The 20,057-nt window shown below is 40.4% G+C and overlaps 1 protein-coding gene across 2 annotated transcripts in view; it reads right to left on the bottom strand.

Moving 5' to 3' along the window:
* The window catches only part of TRANK1 (tetratricopeptide repeat and ankyrin repeat containing 1), a 56,607-nt gene that overhangs the window by 30,027 nt on the left and 6,523 nt on the right, over positions 1 to 20,057 (bottom strand). For both annotated transcript variants that reach the window (XM_054058964.1, XM_054058965.1), the window contains exons 2-9: positions 15,437 to 15,571; positions 14,306 to 14,429; positions 12,801 to 12,951; positions 11,699 to 11,817; positions 9,059 to 9,142; positions 4,691 to 4,829; positions 3,974 to 4,105; positions 1,459 to 1,626 (exon numbers count right to left, since the gene is read on the bottom strand). In XM_054058964.1, the coding sequence (XP_053914939.1) occupies positions 1,459 to 1,626; positions 3,974 to 4,105; positions 4,691 to 4,829; positions 9,059 to 9,142; positions 11,699 to 11,817; positions 12,801 to 12,951; positions 14,306 to 14,429; positions 15,437 to 15,570 (1,051 nt within the window). In that variant the 5' untranslated portion in view covers position 15,571. The remainder of the gene's footprint in view (positions 1 to 1,458; positions 1,627 to 3,973; positions 4,106 to 4,690; positions 4,830 to 9,058; positions 9,143 to 11,698; positions 11,818 to 12,800; positions 12,952 to 14,305; positions 14,430 to 15,436; positions 15,572 to 20,057) is intronic.

Genomic DNA, 20,057 nt, shown 5'->3' with positions numbered 1-20,057 from the left:
TTGTTAGGGCAGACAAAAAACTACTTAAGGGTTAGCCAGTCTCGATACTGTCGCGCTGCAGTGGTATTGCACAGTTTGCATGTTTTCTCATTCTCAGTTATGGATGTGGAAGAGGAAATCCCCATTATATGGGCAATCACACTTGGAATATCATTAATGATTCTGAAGATGCACTTTGAAGTTTCCTCTTACTTCAAGAGTGTAATTAAATTTTAGCTCCCTTGTTTTGGCTATGAGAGGCTCTCATAGTTTTAGTCTGATAGTCTGCTCTGCTACTCTTTTCCCTTAACACGTGCAGAGGTTAAAATTTTCAAAGTAGTGCAGAAGTTTTGGCTGCGTATCACTTACATAGATCAAAGGTGGCTAAAACTTTGTGAACAAAGAGCTCTTATTAAAATGTTAATTTGTTTTAAAAAATATGGGGAATTTTTCATTCACATTGTTATTTCAGTGCTTCTCTTTTTTTTGTTAATATTTTTTGATATTAAAAGAATTTTAAATATGTTACCAAAACTTGAACAAATTGTTTTATTTTCCAAAAACACAAGTGAAAGTAGAAGGTTAAAACAAAAAAGAATCAACAAAACAGTTTCTATGGCAGGGAGAGCCTCATGTTAAGGATGAGGGGAGAAAAACAGTGGCTTTTTATAGTAACTTAGAACAACTGGTAGTTACTTATTGCATGATATATTAAGAACACGAATTGGACAGCATTCATACTAAGGCAAGGACAAAACATTCACAGTGCAGCCAGCAAGTCGAGGGAGTTGATTCTGCCCCTCTACTCCACTCTCGTGAGACTCCACTGGGAGTACTGTGTCCACTTCTGGAATGTCCCACATAAGAAGGGTATGGAACTGTTGAAACAGGTCCGGAGGAGGGCTACAAAGATAATCAGAGGGATGAAGCACCTCTGCTATGAGGACAGGCTGAGAGAGTTGAGGTTGTTCAGCCTGGAGACAGAAGGCTTTGGGGAGACTTTGTAACAAACTTCCAGTACCTGAAGGGGCTACAAGAAAGCTGGGGATGGACTTTTTACACGGGCATCTAGTGGTAGGATGAGGGGAAGTGGCTTTAAAGTAGAGGGGGAAAGATTTGGATTAGATATTAGGAGGAAATTCTCCACTATGAGGGTGGTGAGGAACTGGAACAGGTTGTCCAGGGAAGTTGTGGCTGCCCCATCCCTGGAAATGGTCAAGGCCAGGTTGGATGGGGTCTAGAGCAGCCTAGTCTGGTAGGAGGTATCCCTGCCAAGAGCCAGGGGGGTTGGAACTGTATAATCTTTAAGGTCCCTTCCAACCCAAATCATTCTACTGTTCTAATAATGATTGGAGACCAGAGTCACAACTCATAGGAAAAGTTACACAAAAACCACCTGCTAACTCCAATTGCAAATAAAACAATTTTGCATCAAAAGAATAACTTTAAAACAAGGAAAGCACACAGTCCACATAGTACCTGTTCCTTTCTCAGACGAAGTGTGTTTCTCAATGTGATTGCTGACTGCTTTCACAGCATCAAAGTTTTTGTTCTTTTTCAAGATATCTATGACATATCTTGACCGTGCATCTGGAACAGTTGGATTGACTCCAAAATTCAGAAGCATGATCACATCTTCTGTTTGGCCTAAAACATTACATGAATAAACATTACAGAAATAATAATTCCCACTGCTCAGGAGTTTGTTCTGTTTTCTTTTGCATTTGCAATTTCCTCACATAATTTCTAGCATAACTTTAATATTAAAAAAAAAAATCAAATTTTTTCCGGTGTCATAAGAATGAGGTACTGTTAGGTATTTCTCTCCAAGAGAAACCTCTTAAAAATTAAAACTCTATCTTCTTTCTTTTTATTAATTTGGAAATAGGAAAAAATAAACACAAAGTTACTGGGTGCCTCATCAGCATCTCACTGGCCAGAGGCAGTATGTGGAATTCACCTCCTCTCTTATGACCCAAGCCTGTTGTCCAGGCTCTAGTCAAACTGCTCTGTATGCAAAATAAAAAACAAAACAAGGGACTTTGCTACTGTTTGGAGGGTGATTCAATAAATCAGAATACTTCACATCTTCAGGCATGTATATGCATGGCCAGACACCAAGTTCTTTCCTATGGTACATAAAACATGACTTTCTCAGTAGCAAGCCTTATAACAAAGATGTCTAATTTGACTAACAGTAGGTACCACTGCTTTCAACAGAAGCTACACTCCTCTACAGCATTTCATGAGTATTGCAGATCACACATAAACACAACAAATACAATAGTGATTTAAAACATTGATACAATATCTAACATTCTGGAAGCAGGCTAACACAAATGTCTTGCTTTGCTTGCCTAAGCTTTATCATTCAAGCTATTTTAGGGATTCATTTTTTGTTAACAGATGGATGCAAGTGTTTATATATATGTATATATTTATAAATACACTTTATTTTATTTTTTTATATATATGATATAAATATAACTAAACTTCATTAAAGAAATATATAAATATATACTCTGTGGATTATATCCATAATATATAAACACAAGCAAACTTCAGTAAATAAATATACCTAAAGTATATATTCTATAAATAATATATATACTATACAAGTATAATTACAAATAAATCAACTTAAATAATATATATACACATGATCTCCTCTGGAAATGTGACAGTCATTTAGCAACAGATGGAACCACTGCAAAAGATGTGTTACACCTTTCCAGAAAACGAAATTGTTTAGATATAGCTTGTGCGCATTTCATTAGTACTATTAATGAGAACCACCAGAACGTCATCATATTTAATGACCTAAAAGTCTGGTGCTATCTTAGCATTGATGTTTATTTCCTGTTGCCATCTAGTGAACAGAGTAGGAAATACAAGAAAGAAAGCCAGGCTACATGAACACAAAGGAAATCCCACAGAAAATGTAAAGGAAAGCTTTTCATTTTCCTCCTCTGACAAACAACTTAGGTTTGACATCTTCACCTATTTAGGAACAGGATTGGCCTGCAGGTGGTCTAATATCATTTTAGGAGCACATCTGTTAAGGAACATTAAACATTTCAGTCTAAAACATTATCAGTCCAACCTTTTTGAGTTAGTTGCTCAGTATAGGCCAGAAAACTGAACTATAGATGAAGCCTCTTGAAACTGCAAAGCTGCATGATACAGCGGGACTTACTTAGCATTAGTAGCAGAATTTATGAAGCCTTAGGTCTCAAACTGTGAGCTTTTTACCTAATGAACCCAATGAAGAATGGAAAGACTCCAGCCTCCAGCCCCTAAAGCACCGTGGGACCAACTGTCGCATGGACAGTGTGCGAAGAGTGCATGGGAGGCTGAGAAATTATGATTGTTAGGAAATAATTGCCCAAGGCTTTTTCCATTCGGAGTCCCTCTTCAGAGGCATACAGCTTGAGCTGTAACACCTGATGCTGTACTACCACTAAATTAGCCCAAAGTAATTTGTATCAGAGACTCAGCCTGCCTACAGAAACCTAGGATCAAGTCAACAGGAGAAAGGAGGGGAGTCAGGCAGATAAACAAGTCAGAAGGGGCAGCCATGAATTCACTGAAGCTGCCCACTGCATATGGACCGTGGTCCTAGCAGCAGAAGTCTTGAGTGGAGTGAATGCTACTCTTTGTGTGGTGTGTACACTCTGGTGAGATTTTTCTTGTAACACATCAAATTTTAAGAAGTCACCTCTATGAGTCTAAAAACTGCATCATATTCATAGGAAAATCCTACCCAGTCAAACCAAAGAGCACAGAAAATGGTCACAAATGAGGTAGACAGTTTAAAAAGGGAACTGTTGAGATGTTTAAATATTAGTTACCACTACAAACTACATTCAGATAACAGGATTTTCTCATTTTCTTCCTTAGCATGAAATAGTGAACACCGGGGTCTGAAATTTTCCTTCATTATTCATTTTTCCATATGAAAACAAAACACCACAAAGCAAAGACTTGTATTTACTCCGTTTCTGGGAATATTCACAGGAAGACGCCACAATATGCAGGAGGGTGCATCCATCTCTGTCTTGCTGGTTGATTCTGTCCTTCAAGTCTGGCCTCTGAGTCAGTAACCACCTGAAGAGATGGTTCTTTCCTGAAATAATCAAAACCTCCAATTGTTATAAATGGTAAACACAGATACAGCAGAAACAGATTGTGTTTTTTTCTCCTATGGAGTGGCAAGGTGCATCTGTATAAAATATTTTTTTGAACACAGGAAGCAGGAAAGTGAAGACAACAGTAAACAAAACCATGGTAAGAGCCAGCTGCGTTGTGGGAGCTGTGATGTGAAGTTCTCTCTGACTCGCAGCACGTGCAACTCTGAGGTTGACTCACAACTATTCAGCATATATAGAAACTGTTGCTCCATACTGAGGTCATAGGAAGAAATAATTTGTTTTCAACAAAGCTGATATATTCATGTTCTGAAAGACCCACATCAATCACACTTTGTCTTCAAATCAGGGAAGAGAACAACCATATTAGGTTTACAGCACTATCAGGCACAGGTGATCGGATAGTGTTTACAACATTTTAAAAGCAATGCCTCATTGGCACATGCAAGGTTATACTTAGATGATCTGATCTCACTAGATATTTAATAAAAATTAAAAAGCTCTAGCTGTCTGTTCTCTGATGAAGATGACTATTGTTTATTTCAGCTGCAAATGTCACTCACTTGCTTTGATACACAGCTTGATAACACAATGAAGCAGATACGTTCCAATGGTTTCAGCTTTCGCCCCAATGGAAATTAGCCACTTGACTAACTCCACTACTTCTTCCATCTTCTCACCATGCCCATACAATTCTGAAGTCTGATAACAAAGAGAATTGCAACACGTTATTTTACATACACAAAAGGTATTTCTTTTTCAATCCTATTTCCATGCTTTTTTATGACGAGAACCAGTGGAACAATTAACAATCAAGCCATATCTGCTGTGAAATGAAACATTTATTATATAAGCAACAAATACAGTCTGTAGAAACTCAAAACAAGTACTTTTCTCCTATGAGATGTTCATGAACCTTAAGAGAATCTTGTCCTGCTCTAAAGCACATTGAAACTGAAGTCTATTTTATAACACATACCTGTTTATTTCTTGTCTGTAATCGACTGCAACTTTTCTGCCTTCCACTTGTCTATTAAATGTTTCCATCTCTCAGTGCAAATATTGCTATAACTGGATACAGTGCCTTTTAAGCTTGGATGAATTAGATTCTGTAGATAGCTACCTCAAAGCAAGAAATGACCGGCGAAATCACTTGAAATTGGGAAAAAGGAGTCAGAGACTGGGAGGAGGTGGTTTAGGGAACTCAAATAACCAGTCCTTCTAAGGCTCAGAAACCCTGTGGACAGAGAACACAGCAAAGCTGTACTCTCATCCAGCTCAAGGAGCAACCAGCGTTATTAAGACAACAATGATAACATGACTGCTCACACAAAGAAAAGGTGTTAGGCCTTAGGAGACAGATTTTTGGCCAGACAAATCCCTAGAAAGTGATCTGATAAACATAGCCTGAGCAGAAGGCAACTTGAACTGAAAAAGGATGTTCCAGCAAGGATTTAATGAACATGAAGCACAATCTGCACGGGCTACAGCAATATGGGGAACTTTGGAGGTGGGCAGAGGAAGCTCAGATAAGAAATTAAGACAATATGCTAGAAGGATCAGGACATGAGGGGGTGCTTGGAAACAGTGTTCAGACATAATTTCTTCATTTGTGCCAGTCATCTTTTTAAATAGCAGTCTTTGCACACGTTTCCAATATCCACAAATAAATCTTTTTTTTCTAACGCTTCATGCCAAATTTTGACTGGCAAGAATTACTGTCTGTGCACAGTTACAAAATCAAAATACAACAAATTACAGGGAGCATGTGATGGCAGCAGGGGAAGACTGAGTTGTCAGAAAGCCACACTTCCTAATTTTTGCAAAAGGAAGTGGTGCTTAGGGATCTCCCATCTTGATTCTTTCAGTCTTTCACATTTACAAAGCCACTACAATAACTACGACTATTGGGACCAATTCAGCAACTAAGGACAACCTATTTGGCAAAGGCAACCCGCTTTTATCCTACTTGCTCAATGAGGCTTTAATTTTCTCACCTAGGAAGATCTTTTGCTGAGACATCCTACATATGTCCTGACATGCTTTGCTGCCCACTTGAGGACCACATTTACCCCTTGGAGGACTGCTTTGCTGCTGCGCTCCAGGCCAGGGTCCTGGTAAGAGCTGCAAACCATGGCAGCAGCAGTGGGCACCTTTGCTCAGCAGTTGCTTTAATTCAAGGCGCTCATGCCTTGTCCCCAGCAGAGCTACACTGCTCTAGAACCACAGCCCTGATGCTGCCTGGCCATGGGTCTGGCTGATCCAGGACCAAACCCCGACCCAAGCTCCCTCCTTCCCACAGAACACTGAGCAAACAAATAAGGGATGATGGAGGGTAGCATAAAGTCCCATATAGACTCCTCCATCGGCACTACCACAGCACACTGCCTAATGATAGCTAAACAAGGCATGCTTGTTTATGTTCATCCACCGATTCTTCTGCTATTGCTATAAATAAGACTATGAATAGAGATTGGTGTATTTCCTTTGGCTTCCTCTCCTTTTTCTAATAACTCCAGCTCACTCTCTTAGACACCTAACTGAAATATATTTATAGGAAAAGCCCCAACTTGAAATTATTACGAGAAAATTACCACAAGTACCGTAACAGCCAAATGGCAAATTCTGGTATATTCTATCAGTATACCCTAACCTGCTGACATATCCCTCCCCATCTTGAAGCTGCTGAAGAGAGCTGCCGTCTTTTCTGAGTTGCGGGGTAGAGAGGGGCCAGACGGAGATCTGGTGGCCAGTCCACATCAGCATCCATATCAAAGCCCACCTGTGCAGCAAGGATGAGTCGGGGAGAATGAGCCATTATGTCTCTGCCACTTGTTTGTCTCTCAGGATAACTAAACTGGTGCCTGGTCTTCCCCTCCCATATCAGATTTACACCATAGATTTCAGAACAAAGACTCAGAGGTGATCCTCAAAACAAAAGTGTTGATAAGATTTGTGAAAAGAAACCTACATATGTTGCACTTGAGTGATTTAGACTATGAGTTTTTGTGATGGAAACATTCTTATCTATGACCCTGGATTTTTTTGACTCCTACACGGTTGGTGGGGATTAAGCAATCCACTGTGTCCCGCACCATCAGGTGCCACTGACCAAAGTAAAGGAGACGGGCCGACTGGTGGCCGAGATGTTATCACTCCAGAATGGACTATAAGAGAATGAGAGGAGCAAGTCTTAATTGGAGCTCCCTCTCAGCTGGTCTGAGATCCCCCACCTATGTCAACAATCTACGAACAACAATCACCAGAGTGTTTGCAAAACATCTAAAGACTTTATCACCGAACTCCGTACAGGTCATATGGTCCCTCACAAATCCTTATAGGATGCTAATATTGGTTAGACTTAAGCATAATATTCTTGACTAGGAATTGTAACATTATAGGTAATAAACTAAATGTCTAAATACAGTTCTGGGTCCTACTCTGTCTCCCTCGGGGTGTGACACCTGCTAACTGCCAGACAGTAAATGCCAAACAAATGTACCATGTGGCCTACAGTTAAAATCTTCTAAAGCTTTCATCAGGAAAACATCAGTGCTGTAAGCAATGTAATATACTTCAGCATAAAACCTAATGAAATTTCTCAATGCATGTATAACCACATCTTTTAAAAGTAGGTTACATACAGCAGAACCACAGTTAAATAACTTATACAAGTGAAAAAAATGGAAGAATAAAACACACAAAAAATGCATACAGAGAAGAATTTTTCAACAGCCAATAAGAAATGCTTTATGAAACTGCAACTGGAACAGGCTGGGCATCCACACTGCATGGTAACACACATACACCATGAAATACCTTTACAAAGCCGATATGTTACTACTACACCGGCTGTTCCTGAGTGGCAGAGCTGGTGAACTCCCAGCAGCTCCGGGCCTGCAGTTGGCCTCCGGCTGCACTCTGGTTCCCAAGGGCTCAGAAGCAATAGTCGCATACTTCTTCATGCAACCAAAGCGTTTTGACATGGATTTCCAAGCACAAAGGCAGGGGTAAGCAGCACTGAGCCCCAGAAGGCCACTTAGCTCACACAGCAATGTGGGCACAGCCTCTGGGGTTTACCAGTGTACTCAGCATAGCACACGCACCAGACAGACACAGCCAACAAAAGACATGCAAGCACAGCAGTTTCTGACAGCTAGAAGATTTTACTTTATCCTGCCAGCAGAAAAAGCTTTGGAGGTTCCTAAATGCTACAGAACATGAGGAATAACAAGATAAAGAAAAGAGCAGGTTTCAGAAGAGCAACAATAATAAAATTCTGCCGTCTGCAGATGATGGCTTCTCAGTGAAAGTCATTAAGAATTGTGGCTACTTTGTATAAGACTACATGTTTCAATCTTGCCAAAATCCTCAAAGTCATTTGTAAAGTGTCAAAGCCTCTAAGGAGAAAGTTTAGCAGTTGCTGTCTAGGTATAAAGCAACCTACCAAAAATTTGGATTATTGAGGGAAAGGAAAATTTCAACACTGCACCCAGCTCAAATTCCTTTAATCATACTCGGCACCATGAAGGAGTCCAGAGATAGAGTAGCAAAGTATTAAAAATAGCCTGTCCCATGTATATCATTAAGTTCTCCTAGTTCAGAAATACATCCAACTTAACTTATGTCAGACATTTTTAAGCATTAAATTGTCAGGTTACAAGCATGACATGAATAGCTTGCTATACTTGAGAGGAACACATCTTCTTTTAATCAAACTAAAGAAAATATTAAATCGCATTACAGAAATTAAGCAAATTAAAGATTTCTAAATTTTCAAATGAAAATGGACAACAGACGATTCAACACAATCATGTAAAGTCCACAAATTTTATTTTTCTCTAATCTGTTTTAGCACACAACATAGAGAATTTCTCACTGCAGTAAACAGTAAGAATAGAGACAGAAAAAAAAATAGGATGCTACTTTACCTCAAAGAGACTCTTCAGGGATAACTGGTTGACTCTGAGATTGGCAGGCAACTCTTTCTTCTCAGACAACAAAAACAGACAAGACTGCGAAACCAAAAATAAAAATTAGTAATCTTATAAGCACATTTAGAAACTTTGTTTTTCACTGCCTCATCAGATCTTGTAGGAAAGCAAACAAAGGCTACTAACATTTCAGATATTTTTTTATGATTGTAACAGATCACTCATCTCCTTTTTGATTTTTCAACTGAATTAATGCAATATACAGAGTACTGTAGGAGGCTATGACCAATTAAAGTTTCCTTAGAAACAAAAAAACATGTAGAAAGGTCACATACTAAAAGTCTCTTCAATACACCTTGGATGTGATCCTTCGCTTTATGAATGGACTTTTACATGCATGGGGATGAGACTCTCCAGCTACACCAAGAAATGCATTCTGTATCCTTTTCCATTTTCTCAGTTTCCCTAAAACCTTCACCCTCCTCTTCAAAAACCCACCTAACTTCACCAGAGGACAAGGGATGAACTATGGAAGTCATCTACCTGGACTTCTGTAAGGTCTTTGATACAGTTCCCCACAAAACTCTTTAAAGTGGAGAGATATGGGTTTGATGGATGGACTGTGGATAGACAAGGAATTGGCTGCATCCAGAGAATTACAGTCAATGGCTCAGTGTCCAAGTGGAAAACAGCAAGCAGTGGTGTTCCTCAAGGGTCCATATTGCGACTACTGCTATTTAATATCTTCACCAATGACAAAGATAGTAGGATGGTATGGTGCACTCAATCAGTCAGTGTGTCTGAAGATGGCACCAAGCTGAGTGGCTGCACAAGGGGAGATTTAAACTACATAGTAGGAAACATTACTTCACTGAAAGGGTTGTCAAGCATTGAAACAGGCTGCCCAGGGAAGTGGTTAAGTCACCCTCCCTGGAGGTGGACATGTAGATGTGGTACTTAAGGATATGGTTTAGTGGTGGACTTGGCAGTATTAGGTTGGGAGCTGCACTCTGTAATCTTCAACGTCTTTTCCAACCTAAACAATTCTGTGATTCTGTCACACGTTTGAGGCAAGGAATGCCATGCAGAGGGCCCTTGACAGGCTTGAGGAGTGGACTCATGTGAACCTCATGAGGTTCAACAAGGCCAAGTGCAATGTCCTGCACGTGGGTCAGGGCAATCCCCAGTATTAATGCAGACTGAAGGAAGGATGGATTGCAAGCAGCCCTGTGGAGAAGGACTTGGAGGTACTGGTGGATGAAAAACTTGATATGAGCTGGCAATGTGTACTGGCAGCCCAGAAATCCAATCGTATCCAGGGCTGTATCAAAAGCAGCATGGCCAGCAGGTCAGAAGAGGCAATTCTCCCTTTCTACTTTGATCTGGTGAGACCCCACTGGGAGTACTGTGTCCAGCTCTGGGGTCCCCAGCACAGGAAAGATATGGACCAGTTGGAGTGGGTCCAGAGGAGCACTACAAAAATAACCAGAGGGCTGGAACACCTCTCCTACAAAAAAACGCTGACAGTGCTCCAGTTGTTCAGACGGGAGAGGAAAAGGCTCCTGGGAAACCTCACTGCAGTCTTTCAATATATAAAGGAGGCTTTTTAATGAGGCCTGTAACTACAGGACAAGGGGCAATGTTTTTAAGATGAAAGAGGGTAGGTTTAAATTGGATATAAGGAAGAAATTTTTTACAATGTGAGTAGTGATATACTGGAACAATCTGCCCAGAAAAGATGTGGGTGTCCCATCATTGGAAGTGTTCAAGGTCCGGTTGGATAGAACTTTAAGCAACCTGATCTAGCGAAAAATGTCCCCCCCTACAATTAGAGGAGGCTGGATGGGGAACATGGAGCTGCAGTCAGTCTATAGCAGTCCCTCTCTGTCACTCCCTCCTCCTTATGCTTCTCCCCTGCTCCAGTGTGAGCCCTCCATGGGCTGTTGCTCCTCTCATGCTCCTACATGGTGTCTCCACAGGCCACAGGGCCCCTGCTCCAGGCCTAGAGCACTTCCCCCAGCTTCTTCCTCTCCTTCTCCAACCCTGGTGCTTGCAGGGCTATTTCTCTCACTTCTCTCTCTCTGCCACGCAGGGCTTTGCTAGTTTCAAAACATGCTTTCCCAGAGGCACCTCATCACTGACACCCAATAAATGTGTAATCATGAAAGGACCTATTTTTAATACAGTCACTACAGAAAAAAAGGATTAAAATAATTTCAGGTGATTCACTTCGATTTTTCTAAATTATTTGATTTTGTTCAACATCTATGTACTTCCACTGAGATGCTCCTTTATTTGTGGGTCTTTCACAGATACCTTCAAAAATCCAGCTTGTCATACAGAAGGAAAAGGGACCACAAACATGTATTTTATTCCTTCCGATTTTTTTTTCAATAATGACTCTAGATGGCACCATAATTACAACAGAGACAACAGCAAGAGACAAGCAGGATTTCAAGCTCCTTGTATCCCTTTGAGAAATGCATTTCAGAAATTATTTATGACTAAAAGTGATCCAAGCCATTTTAACCAGGGAACAATATTCACTGTTTGGGGTTGTAAAGGTGACACGAGTTACCCTGAAGAGGTAAGACCTGAGCACCTACTGCACAGCAGTAGCTAATGCAGCAGACTTACCCGCCACTTCCCTTTCTGGGCCAATCTTTCTATCACTGCTTGCCAAATCAGTGCATCGAAGCTCGCACTGAAAATATAGTCGTATGCAAGGGGAAAAGTTTTTGGAAACACTTGTTCATCTGCAAGAAAAAGCAGTTGAAACAACTATTTAGTAAACACAGCACTTTTAAAGTTGGAATCTCCAACTAAATTACTTCATTGCACAGCAACAAATTTATCACTGATTAATACCCAGCAGAATGCCAAATGGGGGCTTAAACATCCCTGGCCAGCCAACTGATGCAGCACCTTGTTATCAGCTGCCAGTCTTCATTAAAAGGGAAAAAAAAAAAAAATACTTCTTGGTCCTGAAGTAGCAGCTCTAAGCCCCAAGATATTGTGAACCTTGTGGTGGTTCTTCCACTCAGCTAAGGGTAATTAACACAGAGCTTCAAATAAATACAGCATATGCATAACATGAACTCTCTTGGCATGCCTGCAGGCCCCACCAAACAAAGCCTGTGAACTGGACAAAAAACCCCAAAAGTAAAGGAGTGACTGAGGAGATGGCAGGGAGACAGCGTGGATGTTGCTCAAAAAAAATCCACACAATGCCACAGAAAGGCCAAATTCCCTCTCTCCACTGCTGCCCTTTACCAGCTGAGGAAAACAGTCTCCCACATTGGAACACACTTCACTGTAAATTCAGGTTTAACCTGAGTATCTTATAATTATTTTCAAATCTTCCCATTTAAAAGAAAAGCAGAGTGGTTCGGACAAAAACACCTACAGCCTTAGAGGTCTGGAGCTCCAGAACTCCCGCCTTGCCTCCTCGACTCTGAATTTCAACTTTTTCAAACTATTCCACCATTGATGTGTTCTCATGTGACAACACACTCCCTTGCACAGTAGTTTGGGATTGTTGGCACCTGATGTATACAAACTGGACCAAGCTCACCACATCCTTTTAATTAGACCACTCAACATATTCATAACCTTCAAACAGACCTGAGAAACTAACGACCAAAGGAACGATCTCACGAAGGGGCACTTCATCAAGGACTTCTGTTGTCATCACTACTGAAACGCCCTTAGAAAAATTAAGCTCTTAATTTGAGTTTACCGTTGACACTTATGAAGATTCCCGCTATAAAATCAGCAACTTGAGTTCGATCTGCAGAAGCACTCAGGAGAACTAAACCTCTATGAAACATAGAAATCGCTGAATAGGAGTCTGATAACATGATCAATGAGTGGCCAGCTCTATAATAAGCCTAAGAAAAAAGAAGAACAAAAGAACCATTGTTGAGAAAAGATTCAGAGATCTCTACTACAAAACATTATGTTTTTTCCTAAATTCTCTAATTATGCTATAAAAATGACGCTTACTACTATTCTTACAGCTTCTTGGACAGAGATCCAAAAAAAGTACAATAAATAGCTCCTGAAATTCACAATATGCTACCAGTGTCATCACAGATGCTATGAAAAATTGATAAATCCTGGAACACAGAACTTGGAAAATAACTACAGAATGAAAGACATACCATTTACAACTATATTTTACCCCAGTCTGGACAGGATTTTTGTTTGTCACAAGATACAAGAAATAATTTTAAGTCCCTGTGCTGCTGCATTTTTCAGTATCTACCACAAGGTTCATATTTTTCAGCCAATGGCACCTGAACATGTTCATATTCAGCACTGAACCAGACTGTACTGCCTCAGAGTCACTGTAGAGTCAATTTGTTCAAACCAGATAACTGGCATTCTGCAATACAACACAAGTTAAATTGATATCTGCATGTAGTTTCACTGTATCTAAATCAAATACCTTCTACTGAAGTCTCCAGGAGTCTGTAGTAGTTGGTCCAGAAGACTGTTTACTGTAGATAATAGCCAATCCAAGCATATGCCTCCATATCATAAATACCGTACAACCACTACTTATTCAGAGCAGATTAGAATTTAAGTCAATGTGTACTTAATCACAAGTGTATGTGTGGTGTATTGTTCTGTCCATGCAAACACAATACAACCTTAATGATCACGTACTGTTCCCAGGCACTGAAGGCTTGTTAATATGTAAAGAATAAAAGGGCACACTGCCCAAGACTGCCTTCAAAGCTAAGTTCACATCCCAGACCTGACTGCTGTCAGTGACTGATGAAATCAGCAACATGAGCCACTCTCTATAAGACAAGTGAACTTAGAGCTGGTGAACCTCACCACCGACAGGATCTGCACAGTATGCCGTGGTCTGACCAGAGACCTGGATGGTGTTGCACCATCCTCCGGTCTCCAGCATCCCAAGGGCACACCAGATTTTATTACTTGCTATCACCTTGTCTGGGATATTAATAAAATAGTTATGTTGCTTGAATACTTTGGTGACTTTCTTGTTGGGCCCAGAAAGAACTAGCATCTGGTGCAAAAAAACTTCGTTTTATTAGAAGTACTACTACAGTAGTAATTCTGATGCTTGTGTACTGAGTCAGACATGATTCTGGAATTTCATGCTATATTTGCTTATCACACTTCAAAACGAAAACACAATAAGGAGGAGATATTGACACTTGTTTTAAAAAGTAAGGCATGCAAAACCTGCCAGATTAAGCATCTGAATACCTTAACGTACTCCGGATCCCACTGTATGCTCTGGTAGGCTGACAACACCGCTTCTCTCCATTTACCAAGGTTGTACAAGGCAGTTGATCTGTTGCAGTGTAACACAGCTATGTCCCTGGCACACCTGAGAATACGTTTTAGCATAACTGTTTATTTGCTTGGAAAAGGACACATCATACTTTAGAGTTAGCAACAAGAAAAAAAAAAGTCTACATATCATGCACCTAAAAAAATCAGAGGTAAAAAGGGAGTCATAGAAAATAATGATAATTTGAACGTCAGCTGTAAAACTTCTTAGTGACATCCTAAATGATACCTTAGTGATACCCTTAGTGATATCCTGGTCTCTTCTGAAGCAGAAGGCCAGCCCATTGAAATAATGCAGCATTAGGATTTAGAATGAGCTTTGACCATCCCGACACACCTAAACATGGCTCTGAGAAAGCCAGTGTTCAAGAACAGGAGAAAACAGACACATGAATGGAAGCTGCTAGATGGAAAGAATGCTAAACGCACTTTTTTCACCAAAAAGCCTACACACATTTTGCTGTACCATCAGCTGATGAAGTCAACAGAATTATCCACATTCACACCAGGACAGAAAGAAAGAAAGAAATGTATTTTAGAGAACAGAACATAGTAAAGTATACAAAGCATCTGATAGATCCAAGAGAGTTTCTGGAAAGAGCTGCACACAATTTAGAGGACTACTCCATGGAGTAATGGGGAGCCTGGAAAGCCTGTCTTGCAAATAGGACATGCCACAGAACTGCACCCTTATCCCAATCTACTAATTTACAGTCAAGAAAGTTCTTTCAACTACACTGAATGTGTTCAGAGCACACTCCTTCATGCAAGCAAATCCTGGCAATTTATGGCAAGGGGAAAAGAGATGCTCAGCCCCACTCCCTGTGAGGGGCAGACACTGGATGTAACCTACTCGACCCTATCCTCGCTTGGTGCTACTCCCAGGAAGTGCAATTCCTGTTTAATTATAAAACTAGTATGCTAAAAAGCGTGACATAAGAAAAGCAGGTGTTAGGGAAAGAAAAAGTTCTGAGTCAACAGTAGTAACATACAAATTTCAGACTTGTCCTACAGTTTGACATGTTGTAATTCAAGAATACTTACGAGACCCACTGCATTAACCAACAGAGCATATGTAGTGCTTGATCATACTTTTTGATGGCCAAGGCATAATTTCCATTTTTGAAATCCTGGTTCCCAGCTTCTCTCATAAGCTGTGCATATTCCATGGCATCCATGCTAATTAAGGTGGGGAAGAATAAAACAAAAGTATTGATTTGTGAGACACTTCTTTCCCTAAAATCCACTTAAATTTTCACCTTAGTTTTTGGCATATTTGAAAAGCAGGACAAAATAGCACATTGTTTTTGTTTGCTGCAACTGCAATAATAAAATACAACTAAAGTAATAATCCTATCTTCACAGTTTTTGCCTCAATTTCCCATCCATTTTTTAAATCAACCTTGGGTAACCAATTCTACCACTGGTATGCACTTTTTTCAGTCTTTTGCTTCAAGTCTGAAACCATATTTTAAATTAAGATTCCAAATTATTTAAATGTGTACCTGCACACTAAATGTGGGAGGAAATATCTGACAGAACAGAGTTCATATGCTTTAGAAATACATGAAGCTATACATCTCAATTAAACACAAAACTAATTTACTTGGGTTTTATTTCTTTATGACTTTTTTTGTCCAGCCTCTCTGGCTAGACAGTCAATAATCCAATGTATACAAAACCATATTGAAACTTGATTACTTCATAAAAATACTATAACTTAAGTATATTAATAGTGCACAAAGACCTCCAACACAATTTAAAACAGTAATTAAAATTAATATGGCAAGCATCTGAAGAAAACAAAGGTTGAAACAGCATCAACTGCAATGGACTGAAAAAATATTTTATCATTAAAATTGTAATATCAGCTTCATTACACAAAACTAATCACATGCCCAGGCAGCTAGATAAAGGAAACAAACCCAAGAGGGAGAACAACTACATGTATGTTAAGAAACAGCACATCAAAATCACAGACAAGAAAAATTCAATGCTAAAGCCTTGTGTAGAATCGTTCTTCAGACAGATTTTATGATTAAAAGCCATTTCCATTACCTGCAAAAACCTGTACGAATCTCACAAATCACAGTACTATTTAATAAGATTAATTCACCAAAAAGGAATGCACAGAATTACTTATTATCCAGACGTTAGCAGGCCCGAAACAAAAGCAGTAACAATACGTAATTCCACAACCTGCGGACACAATCTGCAAAACCTTTTTGCCACGGAGCAAACTAGATATATTTAAGTACATAAACGTACAGACAAACCAAGAAACACTACCGACGACGTATTTTCTCTATAGCACTCCTCATGATGAATCTGAAACATCGAGAATCAGTACCGTATTCTGAATACAGAGATATGAAGAGGCATGCTACAGATGGCACTGCGCCTCCCTCATTTATGCAAGCACAAGAGGTGCTCAGCAGGATGACATCTGCACTAAGCAGACACTGGAGCAGCAGCCCACAACTCTGAAAAGGAACAGCAGAAGAACTAGGCACAACTGTAAAACTCAGATCCAGACTGCTTCAGACTGGCTGGGGAAAAGCCAGTTAGAAGTTAGGTGTTATTTAACTAAACAAATAAACACTCTGTGATGATGTCTGCAAACCAAAAATGCTAATTCCAAGGAAGCACCGAGAACAGTTGAAATTCCTGGCTATAAACTAAATCGAAGAAAAACAGGTCCCATCTACCATGACCCCTCACACTAGTGGAGTTTGTACAACATTTACCCTAGTGACATGGCTTAGCCTCAGCTGGCAACTAAAAGCACATCCAACCCTCTGCCCAGACCTGGAATGGTCAGGTCTGGGGAGATTCTTTGTTATTCCCAAAGTGAGATTAAGACACAAATGAGGTCAGATGCCGTAACAAAAGGAAGTTTAAGAGTTTCAAAAAGACCGTTCAAGTAGAGGCAGGAAAGAGAGAGAAAGAGAAGGAAAAAAAAAGTAAAGTAGAAGGTGCAATAGCTACCACCATGGAGCTGTGGCATCCCATCAGTCCAAATCAACTTCAAGTCAGGTGGGGAATTCCACTGGGTGCTGGTAGTCATGGTTCTTTTATTGAGGTGTCTCAGACTTCTCCCCCACGCCCCCACACAGCAGTGGCGCTCATACCCAATACCATCTCTGTGGGGAGCTTGTCCCTGGGTCTGGGCGCACATGCCAGGTTAAGGGTACAAATAGGAGATGTGTGGGTTTGTGGTTGCTGCTGCGACGGTGAGGAGAGGCAAGATGTTCCAGCAATGTTGAGACATCCATTGCAAACACGGTTTCGACAAAGTCCTTTACAACCTCCTCTCTGCCTCGAAGTGAATGAAGGCGAGGAGAAACAAAAAGAAAGGTAGAACTTGAGGGCTGGATAAAGACAATTTAGTAAAAGAGCAAAGGAAGAGAAAAATAACAACAACAATAAAACAATATACAAAGTTAATGATACACAGTGCAAGTGTCTAGTTGTTTTAGACTCCCTTTCCAGAACTGGAGTTTCCCAGTCAAAACTCCAAAATGTAGGTCATTTCAAGAACTGGGATGACTGCTGCAGGCTTTTGCAACTACACTCAAGCTTGTAGACCCAAGAGATACAGAGGCATGCAAATCTGATGTCTAAGTTAATGATCCAAAAGAATCGCTGTGATGACTAGCACAGCATGTCTTGCTGTTACCCAACATCCTCCTGCCTCATAAACAATTTCAACTCAAAACCAGTGGACTAACTGAAGGACTATTTATATAAAGTCAACTGAGGGTAGCAAGCATTAAACAAAAATGTTGCCTATTGCTGTGGCTTAACCAGCAAAGGTAAGGATCAAAGCTGCATCTGACTATAACTAATGAAAGATTTTGTCATGATGAGTACTGTTGGTTAACCCCAGCACACAAGTAAGGGCTTGCTTCCTCCCAACCCCCAGTGGGACGAGGGAAGAGGAAAGAAAGAGTAAAAGCAAGAAAACTTGTGGGTCAAAATAAGAATTGTTCAAATAGTAAATGGAAAGCGGAAGAAGGCAGAAAGAAAAAAACAAAACAAGTGATGCAAAGGCAATAATTTGCCACCTCCCACACGTAGACCAATGCCCAGCCAGCTCCCAAGCTATGGTTGTCTAATGCTCTAAGAGGAGGGTAAAATAAGAACTTTGCCCTACTTCAAGGGAACTTCCCCCTACCCTACTTACATGAACCAGATGTGGTAGGAGGTCATGCTGTCCGTAGTGTCGAAGAACACTGAGGCAGCAACCCCAGACACCGCGGGAGGTCATGCTGTCCTGAGGACTAGCCTGACTCAGCAACCCCAAGTATAACTACCGCTGAGTAACCAGATGTTCCAGGGAAGGATGTGGATCTCGATAATCCCGAGAGGAACACAAGAATGACAGAATATAAACAGTATTTTGCTGAGGTAGAAGGTTTGGCTTAGCAATAAGTAACTGACAGTCAATCACTGTATACTATAAAAGCCCGGTCCTATCTTCAAACAGTGGGGATTCTAGCTCGCCTCCCCAGATAATTGTTTGGGACTGCTCTCTAGAGCAGAGATGCCCATCAAGGTTACCCCATGAGACTGAGTGAAAGAGATCCACCCACAGACTGTCAGTATGAGTGAGTAACATTAATCTCTATAAAATCATTATTTATTAAGCTAGTAACATCAATTTCTACAAAATCATTAATTACTAATCTAGCTTTGAACTATTCTTCAGTATATTGACTTCATCAAGTAAATTACTGATTTATTTGAATACTGATTTCATGCTATAGCTTTTATAACATGTAGTAAATGTTCTGAGTAATGTATTTTATGTACTTGTTTAAAGTATACAAAACAACTGGTTCATGATGCAATTGCTCATCACTTGCTGACCAATGCTCAATCCATCCTCGATCAGCAGTGTTCCCTGGTCAACTCCCCACAATTAATATGCTGAGCATTATATCATATGGTATGGAATATCCCTTCGGCCAGTTTGGATTAGCTGTCCTGGCTGTGCCCCCTCCCAGCTTCTTGTGCACTTTCAGCCTCCTCACCGATAAGGCTGAAGAGCTGACTTAGGGTAAGCACTGCTTAGCAACACCAGTGTGTTATCAATGCTATTCTCATATTAAATCCAGAATACAGCACTGTATCAGGTCCGAGGAAGAAAATTAACTCTACCTCAGTCAAAAGCAGGACACTCCCTAAGCCTCCCCCTCTCCTTTTTTATTACTGAGCACGATGTTACACAGCATGGACTACCCATGTTTGGGTCATCTGCCCGGCTGCGCCCCCTACCAACCTCTTGCACAACCCCTACCTATTCACTGGGGAGGGTAGAGCGAGAAACAGAGACAGCTCCAATGCTGTGCAAGCACTGCTCAGCAACAGCTAAAACCAAAATTACTGGATTATGAGTGTTGGTTTGGTCGCAAATTTGAAACTTGGAACCATATGAGCTATAGCAAAAAAATTAACTCTGTTCCAACCAGACACATAAATATGCTGGAATACCCTAAGGTCTGGGAGTCCCTTTCAAGTGCGTTGTTGGGACCTCATCCTTCAAAAAAAACCAAACCCAAACAAGACTGTATACTCTGTTGGCTTTTTTAAATGGCTCCAGAGGCCACTAGCACAACTGTGTCAGTAAAATTAAGCATATTAACTTCTACTCAAAGAATTA

Source organism: Cuculus canorus, chromosome 2, assembly GCF_017976375.1.
Source record: "Cuculus canorus isolate bCucCan1 chromosome 2, bCucCan1.pri, whole genome shotgun sequence".
NCBI lineage: Eukaryota > Metazoa > Chordata > Aves > Cuculiformes > Cuculidae > Cuculus > Cuculus canorus.
The sequence above is the reverse complement of the archived record's forward strand: the minus strand, read 5'-3'. Positions and strand labels throughout refer to the sequence as shown.